The 9,684-nt window shown below is 42.2% G+C and overlaps 1 protein-coding gene across 1 annotated transcript; it reads left to right on the top strand.

The window, feature by feature from the left end:
- Nucleotides 1–1,140: 1,140 nt before the first annotated feature.
- ITM2A (integral membrane protein 2A) lies at nucleotides 1,141–7,733 on the top strand. The gene is made up of 5 exons (XM_010715082.1): nucleotides 1,141–1,332; nucleotides 1,559–1,747; nucleotides 2,317–2,427; nucleotides 3,522–3,672; nucleotides 6,679–7,733. Exons 1-5 carry the CDS (start codon nucleotides 1,156–1,158, stop codon nucleotides 6,765–6,767), a joined length of 717 nt encoding a protein of 238 aa, XP_010713384.1. The 5' UTR covers nucleotides 1,141–1,155; the 3' UTR covers nucleotides 6,768–7,733.
- Nucleotides 7,734–9,684: the final 1,951 nt, after the last annotated feature.

The following is a 9,684-nucleotide window of genomic DNA, read 5'->3' as shown; positions in this document are numbered from 1 at the left end:
AGAAAAGACTTCCTGCACCCCACGTGAAATCCTTTTTCTGCATGTAGAAGTGAAAGAGCGAGTCTTGATAACAAGGGAGTTAAATCCCATAGTCACGAATCATTACAGGGACGTTCCTGACCAAACATTATCACAGTGTTTGTGGGTGTTTCAAGGACCTAAAGACAGGGTGTTTTCCAGGTGAGTGCCTCCTTTGGTTGTTTAGTATTTGAGAGTGCTTTTCTTCTTCTCCAAAGGGCTCAGTGTGGGCTTTTTGCTCGTAAGCCTGGGAAGGCCTAAAGAATAGCATGTAAAAATGAATGTTCTGCTATCAGCACGAGGTATCACACACGGGATCACTGTGTTATGTAATGGTGATCAGCCTTTCCCTTGGCTGCAGTCCTGCTCTGTCAGAGCACACCAGGAAAAAACAAGGCTCTGAACTAGAGAGCTGTAGGCTGCTGGATTAAAAAGAAACAAACAGCTTCCGTGGTTGTGGAAGGAGGAGTATTTTAGGGCTGCAAGGTAGGATGTGCTGCAGGAGTTTATTTTTGTTGGACGTAATTTGGAGCTGTGCTAGAGCTAATGAGTAGTTCTCCTTCACGGTGAACTTGTGCTTATTATGAGTAAGTTCTGAAACCCGAATGTCAGCCTCATGTTGGATGTCTCTTTCCCAACTAATAGGAAAAAAAAAAAAGGAGAAAAAAAAAAAGAGCATTCTCCAGTTTTTTTTTTCCTGTTAGTCCAGTCCTGTCAGGAAAAGCAACACTATCTCCTTTCGTCTGATAGGGAAAGAGGAGTATAGAAAGTAGGCTTTGGGAACAGGGCTGAAAACACAGTGTACCTGGAAATGACCTTGCTCTACAAATCTTGCTTTCCTTGTACTGTTCAGCAGCTGCAGCACTAAATCTTCTGTTACAGCTAGTTAAATTTCCTGTAACTCAAATTGCCTCTTTCAAATAACTTCAGTGTCTGAACATAGATTAGTCTAGGAAGCTTACTCTGAGACAATATCCTCTCTTCAGTGCTGACTGAAAACTGATCTTAATATGATATACCAGCATTTCATGCAGGTGTTTTCTTACTATATTATGCTTGACTTCTGTTTCTTCTGCGTGTACGTTGAGAGTAGTTGTTGGTCAAAGTAAAGTACTTGATTTCTGCTTGCTTTAAATTATGAGTGGCTACACCGTCTCAGTTCTCATCATTCATTGTTCAAAGGATCCTGAAGTTGCCACGCAGGGAGGTGAGAACTCGTCTGGAAGATGCCTGTTGACTCTGCTGGGTTTAGCATTCATCTTGGCAGGAGTTGTTGTTGGTGGAGCCTGCATCTACAAGTACTTCATGCCGAAGGTAATGTGAAAGTTTGTTCTTTTTAAGCATAAGTAAACAAAAAACTACATAACTGGGCTTCCTCTGTAATATAAATCTTTTGCCTCAAGACTGCTGTATCCTTTAACAATTCCAGGTCTTGCAGGTTTGCACTTCATTGTAACACGAGTGTTGGAAATGCAACTTTAAAGCACCATTCACTGTAAAACAAACTAACAGAGGAACCTACTCTTGCTCTTCCTTTCAGCACAAGGTGTACCGTGGTGAAATGTGTTACTTTGAGAATGAGAATCGGGATCGTGCAGTCGAACCTTATTTCCTCCCTATTGCTGAAGAAGCTGACATTCGGGAGGATGACAACATTGCCATCATTGATGTGCCCGTTCCAAAGTTCTCTGACAGTGATCCAGCCGCGATTGTCCATGACTTTGATAGGGTGAGTGCATGTGAGCAGCAAGAAATAGCTAATCTGTGCTTCCCTGGGAAGCTGGAGCAAATGGAAGTTGTAGTAGCTCCAGGGTTTTAATTGCTGAGATGCTGAAGCTTACTGTCAGTGCAAACTCTTTGGGTTTGGGCTTCAATGTGGGAAATCGGACCCTTGGAATACAGTGGGTTTGTTGCCTTTGAACTCTCCAGTAGTGGGCTGATTTCTTTGTTACGATTATATTAGAAAAGGTCAGACCCAGACTGAGTCTGCTGTGTTGTTTCTCAAGTAATGTATCTCAGTGATATGCAGTTTTGACTGTTGCTGCCCATGGTGTGTATGGAAGTGACACTTGCAGTTCAAGAATCCTATGTGAGCAAAGCATTACTGTAACAGCTTTGTTTGGAAAAGTAGTCGTTGCCAAGTTCTTGTACTGGACATTTGTGTCAAAGCAGCTTGCTGTGCATGGTCTGCAGCATTTTGGAATACTTTTTTTTTTAGACCTCGTAGAGTTGTGTTCTAATACTCAAAAGCCACGCTTAATGAACTGAAAGCTTGTTGTTTTTTTTTTCCTAAAATAGCTTTTGACAGCATATCTTGACCTGCAACTGGGTAAATGCTACGTGATTCCACTGAACACATCCATAGTTATGCCACCAAGAAATCTGATGGATCTCTTTGCAAAACTGGCGGTACGTGGGGGCTTTTAGCTATCCTGACATGATCACTCCTGCTGAGAATGCTGGATGTTAGCTCTGGAGCTAAAATCTCTTGCTAGAACAGTCCTCTTGCTATCAAAGTGCATAATCCTCCTGGCTCAGTCACTGTGCTGAAGTTGAGGCCAGCTGTCAGTGTATATTATGTTGAGCAGATTCATGCATAATGCTCTTACTAACACATAGCTTTATGAAAACTGAAAGCAACTCGTAACAAAGGTCAAATTTAGCTATTATAAAGGAATTTCGTGAGGCTCCAAGTGTTGGTGAAAGCCTAAACCTGAAAGTGACTGCTGGAAAGCTCACTTGCTCTGCAAGAGTTGTCATGAAAAGAGCAATTGTTCTCCTGTTTCACTATCACTATGGTTATGAGCTCACTGCAAGCATTTTGACTTTTCAGTGACTGAAAGTGGTGTTCTTCCAGGAGGATTTAACTTACAGGTCAAGCTGATAGAGCTTGCTGTTATATTTCCAGATTGAATGCAATACTGAACGATCTTGTGCCCAGTGATTTAGCTTAGTTCAATTCATTTTTCTTACTTTTTTTCACCTTAATAAAGACAAAATTTAAGTGTGTTCCCTTGCCTCTGCATTTAGAAGTTGATTGTGAGCAGCAGGAAGCTACTGTAATACAACTATAACCTTTTGGTGAAGACTTAGCTTTTGTAGGTCATGCTGCTTCTTTCTGTACTGGGTATATTGACTCAAGTAAGAGAACCTTAATACCTCATTTTTCCTGTTTTAACTGTGAGCTTCCTGTTGCACACAGATAAACTTGAATAGATCATGTTAGTTTGCTTTGTATGAGGTGAGAAATGTGCAAAACACTTGAAAGCAGTGTTAAAGTTAACTGTACTATATTTGAATGTAAGTGCAGCTGTTTGACACGGCCTTTGGTGGTTTTTAACATTGCTGGTATGCAGCTCTTCAAGGCTAGCATATCTTTAATATAAAAAAAAAAGCAAGTTGGAATCTAGGACTTCAAGTCCTTCCAAAGCAAAGGATAAAATGTAGTGATGTTTGTCCTCGTCAGGTGTTACAGTATATCTCAAAGCACTTTGTCTTTTCAGACTGGTTCCTACCTGCCTCAGACTTACCTGGTGCGTGAAGAAATGGTGGTTACAGAGGAGATAGAGAATGTATCTGATCTGGGGATCTTCATTTACCAACTCTGTGTTGGAAAAGAGACCTTCAAACTTCAGCGCAGAGACCAAATAATGGGTAAGTTTCCTTCAGTAAGAAGTAAAACTAAAGCTGTTATCAGAGTAGGCAAAGAGTAAATACCTCGAAATTTAGTATTTTTCTACCTGTAAATCTGTTGGTGCTACTCCTGCCTTCTGAGCTGAGACTACCGATAAAACTGCTGTGTGTTTTTTCCTACTTTCAAGCATTACTGTAAGTTTTCACTCAAAGTAAGAGAAGATTTCAGTTACAGAGTTGAAACTTATGGCTGAAACAGATTTAAATGTAACTTGTTCAGTTCTTCTGATTGGAGCCACGGGTTGGTTTGGCCCAGAATTCACATGGTCCATCGGATGATGTGATTCTCTGTAGCTGTAACTTGCTCTTTCATTCTCCTTTCTAAATCTGAGTCATGGAAGCACAAAATGACAGCTGATAGTTTTGTTAATTTGCTCTGGAAAAAAAATGAATATCTGGATCTGGACATCCCAGGCTTCCTCTCTGAAAGGGGAAGAAGACTTCTTAGGAATTTACGAGCTCTGTTTCTACCTTCCCGTGTCTCCTTGAGCCACCCCTTATCCTTCTGTGGAAAGGACTGAGTTGGGCAGTGCTTTGACACGTTGGTCTGAAGCACAGAACTATGATTCTGCGTTCGCTTGAGGCGTTTTGTAGTCTGCTGCTCTCACCAAATGCAGAGCAAACGAATCCTTTGTCCGTAACTGCCTTTCAGAATGCAAATGATGGGTTTGTCAGAACTCTCTGCTCTAGTTTTCCTGCCAAACTGTTGGGCAAGATTTTCCTCTCCCCAGTTACAGCTTGCAGTGTTAGGAGCCACATCTGCTGTTTGTGAGACACTTACGTCCTTTTTACAACAAGATGGAAGGCTCTGTATGTGGAAACATAAAACAGTGGTACTGTGTAGCAAAAGCAGATGAAGAAACAATACGTGTTGCCTTTAAGGGAGGGAGAGGCAAGTGTATCTTAGCTGTTATAAGCATGCTTTTGTGAGTAAGTCTAAACTGGCTGCTGCTCTGACTGTAGTCTGCTGACACTACGAAGAAGAGCAGTGATGGTATTTTCTTAAAATCTCCTTGCTATAGCATGTTTCAGTTCGTGCTGCTGACAGCTTCGCTGCACAGTAAAAACTTCTGTAGAATACTTCCACAAAAAGACTTTAGCAAGTAAGTGATGCTTCTTGGGGCAGTTTCTTTCCTGTAATTGACCTTGTTTGCCCTTGATGAGAAGAGAACAATCTAGACGGATGAAGAATGATCGTGAGGAGAAAACACTTCTTGCCTTCTAGATAAGATGTTTGTGCACCTTCTGGCAAGTACAAAACTGTCCCACTTAATTAGACCACAGAGGATGAACTCCTGTAACCTCTGTGAGGAAGTCTGTTCATTTAGCTGATGCTGCGTTTGCCCTCAGGTTAGAGCTTGATTGGTTTGCTAGGTTGGACTGTCCATAGGTTCTGAGGCAGTTCCTAGAGCTGTGGGTGAAGGCATGGGGGACTGGACAGATCATCCTGCTGTTTTGTGTGTGCGCCTGGTTAGATGGCCATTGGAAACTTCCTAATGCTTCCACAAGCTGGGATGGAGATGAATTGAAGATGAGCTGGCAGTCCAGCCATTAGGGGTTCATAAAATAAAACAGCACCCTGCTGTGTTTAGTTTTAGAGAAAATACTCAGAATTACAGCTCTGAATGATTCTGTGCTTATTAAACAAGCTGTAAAGCTTTTTTTCTTGTGTACTGGAATGTTTTAATGATCAGCTTGGCTTTGGTTGTGAGACTACCATATTCTTACCTCCTATTAAAGACCCACAGCTGATAAAAGTAAGCTGTTAGCAGTTCTGCTGCTGGCATGTCCCAGAATAGAGAAAATCACTTTAATAATGTTAGGAAAAGACCCCCCCATAAGATCATCAGCTGTGTGGCAAATCCCCATCTCTCTTCTCATGTGAATGCTGCGCTATGGAATTACACTTTCTGTTGATGAAAGGTGGAAAAGGGGCCCCATAAGAAAAAGTAAAAGGCAAAAAGAAGGTTTCACAGTAACTGAGAATAGGGGGGGGATAGAGGGGGATGGTTAGGGATAGTTTATAGAAGCAGGAATGTAGAACTCGTTAGAGAAAGGGGGATAGCAGACACGGGGCCTGGGATAGTGAGGGGGATGAAGGCCATGCTGATAAGGTTTGAGACATCTGGCAGGGAGGTGATTAGATGTCCACAGAGCGAGACGAAACTAGTTTGGAGGATGCCCCCCTTCCCTGTCAGGAGTTACGGCGAGGAAGGTCAGAAGCCTTCATGAAAAAGACAACAAAATTCTTCAACCCACGACCCACCACGCACGCGCAGCAGGGCAGGGTCTGCGTGCTTTGGGGTGTAATGAATATGTATCAGCGTTCCGGGAAACTACTGATTATGTATTAGCTCACCCTGTATCTGTAGCACGATTTTTCCAGGGCTTTTGGGCAATTGCCAATAAAACATACCTTCTCTATATCCTTACAGGCCAAGGGGTTTGATTTTCCGCACGTCATTGATGTGCACTGGGAGTGGAGAAATGCTGATAACTTTTTTTTTTACCTTTTTTTTTTCTTTTGCTTTTTCTTGTATTTTATTTTTTTATTTTTTTTTTATTTTTTTTCCCCAGCTTTCTCCCTGTAGTTCCACCCTGCTTTGCCTTTCTTTCCTTTGTGACTAGGAAGGACTAAGAGAAATGAGGAGTCAATTTAATGTTCTCTTCTGTCACTGGAATGTTTGCTGGATACTAGGAAAAATTGGCAGTATCTTAGCTTGCTTTATTCCCTGTTTGTATCTGGCCCTCTCCTGAGTTGTCACTATTCTGAAGATGGGGAAGGTTTTGTGATGGAGTGTCCAGCTCCAAAGCGATTCATGACTTCATGGCTGTGGAATCAATAGGCACAGAATGGTTGTAACTCGTCGCTGTTGAGAATTATTTAAAAAGAGAAGTCTGTAAATACTTGCTGCAAAGTTCCTGATCTCTTGCTGTACTGAGCCTCTCATCTTCTCTCCTCCCCAGGTCTGCAGAAACGTTCAGTGGAGAACTGCCATTCCATCAGACACTTTGAAAACTCTTTCGTTGTTGAAACAAAGATCTGTCAGCAGTGAGAGGTGCTGGATGGGCGGTGACCAGTTCACACCTTCAGTGAGAAGTCCGAGCTTTAGGTGTCGACTTCTTAAATTAAAATGTGCAGTGATAATCAAAAGCCTTATGCATTTTCTGTGTATTGCTTGTATTTCAAAAAGACAGTCACCATTTCAGCTTTCTTTGATCCTTGGTATACCTATTTTTAGTTGTCTCACGTAGAACTTAAGTTTGAGTAAGTTTTTTTAGAAGGGTGATATCAGTTTATCCATTGAATGCGTGTGATCTGCAGTAACCTGGGAATGGCAGAAAAAACCATATATATACACACAACAATGTTAACCAGGAACCAGTTCTGTTCACCTGAACTTTCACAGAATGATTGCTGTATTAATAATCTGTGGTTTGCACATCTTGTGTAGTTCTGTAGAATAGTTCTGCACTCGGTCTTCTGGCTAAAAACCTGATGTGTATCATTAAAGGTTTCTTTTAACATCCATGTGTGAAGCATGTAAAATCCAACCTCAGTGATCACAAACCTCTAACACTACCCTCTTTCTTTTTGTGCAATTACTGTATTGAATTCGTATGTATATTTGGAACCCTCCCTGAGCTTACATTTAATTCTTCTACCCTTTGTTTTTGTTTTGGTATTTAGTTGTTTAGATTCAGATGGATTTGCTCTTAAAGCTCGTCAGTATTTTGGTTATGAATTGGTTTATCCTATAACTTCCTATTTCAAGAATCTGTTCTGGTAATAGCAAATGTGACTGTAGTTGTAAACTTAAACTACTCTGGCTTATACAGACTTTTTAGATGAACTTTTTATGAGCAAGTAGCATTACTACTGCAGTCAGCGCGTTGTTCTTTCTTTGAAAGCTGTCATATGAAGGTAGTGAAGTTAGCATCCTGCAGTTGATGAGAGTTTTATTAAGGGACTTTATATTGGCATAAATTCTGCGACCCTGTAATAAATGTTTCTCTAAAAACTTGGTGTTTGTGTGACTTCCTGGTGCTCAGAAGCAGAGCGCAGTACAGCAGTGTGTGGCTCCAGGGCAGCATCTGCTGTCCTCCCTCCTTCCCCCATCCCCTTCTGCCTGTGATGCTCACTTTCCTCGTGTTGTTAATGGTGGAAATATGTTATGCTGCAAGGCTAGCTTGAGCAACAGGGGGAGGAAAGGATGCATCGCTTCAAACTTGATCCCCCGAGGGACAGTTGAATGCTGTAAACTGAATTCATTAAGCAGACTTCCTGGCGTGAGAATACGGCAAAGAAAACACTGAATTGTAGCGTGTGTTTTTTGGGTATTGTTGAGGCTGGCGAGTGAGATAACAGCTCCTGGGCAGCAGGGAGTCCTGCTGTCTTGTCTTAGAAACTAACACAGCTCTTTGCCTAGGTGTGTGGCAATGCAGAGGATGTGTCCCTACATTGGAATTTAGTAAATGTAGGAGGCAGTAACGAAGTTGAGGGCATAAAACTGAAATAAAATTGTAGCTGCCCGGACAAGTTGCTTGCTGTGGGTTTGGACAAGTTACTGTTGCAACAATTTCCTGATTGTCTGAGAGGATATCAAGGGTGGGGTGGTTGTCTGGTTTGTTTTGGTAGCCTTGAGTGGAGAGGTCTGGAAACGAGTTCCTTGCAGAGAATAGGGAGCATCTGATTGCAGCATGAAGCTCTGACTTTATTGAAAACAGAAAAGGTAATTTTCCCTTCCAGCCTGGAGTGACTGCACAAGACTTCAGCCTCCCAGCTATCTCGAGACACGTAACAGAAACACTAGAAATGCTTCCAGATAGACTGAAACAGTTTCTCTTACCTTTGCCTGGTAAAGATTTTAAAAGAATGAAGTCAGTTCAGTAGGAACTTATTAGATGTTCTAGGCAATAAGCCAACCCATTCAAAGGAACACATTGTTCTCCTTACCTACTTGGTGTGCTGTCAGTGAGGAGGTAGCTGCAGTTTCAGGCCACGTGTGCCGTGCGTGGCCCCAACCACTGACCTCTGTGGGCAGGCATTGGGAGCGAAGGGCCACAGTTTCAAGGTTGTTTCTACGAGGATAATAACCATAATAACCAGTATCCCCAGGATTTGATTCTGTATCTGAGCAGCGTCTGCCTTCATCTGCTCCGCAGGAAGCCGGGGTAAGGGTGAGAGTTGGAAAGATGGTTTGCACCAGCAGATGGCACAGTCAGCAAGGCCTTGTGCTTCTGAGCTGCTTGGGCGTGAGGTACGGGCAGCTGATAAAAGCTTGGTGCATCAGCACCAGCTGTGCGCTGAGTTAACCCACACTGCTGCTCTTTCTTTTTAGCCTACAATGCAGATTTCCAGTGAACTACCGTAACTGAGCCTAAAAATGGGTTGATGCAAGCTTTCTTCAGCTGGTGTCAAGCATCTTTGCTTATAGGCATGAGTTTTATCTTTCATAGCCTGTGTAAGTGCATAACATCCTATTTAATGTCTGGGTAAAACTTAGCTTCACCCGTGATAACTGCATGATAACATTACCGAGATGCACATGCAAACTCCTTGACAGAAGCTGCTGCTTTTGGTAAGTATGTTTACTGAAAAAGTGATCAACGTGCACAGTATAATCAGAAGTATCTCTGCACTAGCTAGTAGACCAGTTAACTGCAAGCTAGCATAAGGATATCTTTTTATTCATCTGATGTTTAAATCTTAAACACCTTTAGGAATGTTAAAATGGAATCCAGTGCTTTGGATGATTCCTGCTCCAGCATATGAGGATTTTTTGTGTTTGTTTGTATGCTGATCAGAAAGACACCTGAGAAAATGGCACGTAAGAGCAAACGTGAGCTTACTACTCTGAGGAGATGCTGCTGGCTTTCACAGAAGTCTGGCAGCTTTCTGAATGTGCTTTGTGAGGTGCAGGCTGCTGCTGGTGGCCTAACGATAGGCAGATGTTTCCATTAGCAAAGTGC

This window comes from Meleagris gallopavo, chromosome 9 (assembly GCF_000146605.3).
Source record: "Meleagris gallopavo isolate NT-WF06-2002-E0010 breed Aviagen turkey brand Nicholas breeding stock chromosome 9, Turkey_5.1, whole genome shotgun sequence".
Taxonomy (NCBI): Eukaryota; Metazoa; Chordata; class Aves; order Galliformes; family Phasianidae; genus Meleagris; species Meleagris gallopavo.
Note: the sequence above shows the minus strand (reverse complement) of the source record. Positions and strands in the feature narration are given on the sequence as shown.

Bases quoted from the DNA above. Each gene is read 5' to 3' on its own strand.
- ITM2A (XM_010715082.1), top strand. From the start codon at position 1,156: ATGAGTGGCTACACCGTCTCAGTTCTCATCATTCATTGTTCAAAGGAT. The intron at 1,333-1,558 runs GTAATGTGAAAG...TCTTCCTTTCAG, and splicing joins ACAAGTACTTCATGCCGAAG to CACAAGGTGTACCGTGGTGA. The intron at 3,673-6,678 runs GTAAGTTTCCTT...TCTCCTCCCCAG, and splicing joins GCGCAGAGACCAAATAATGG to GTCTGCAGAAACGTTCAGTG.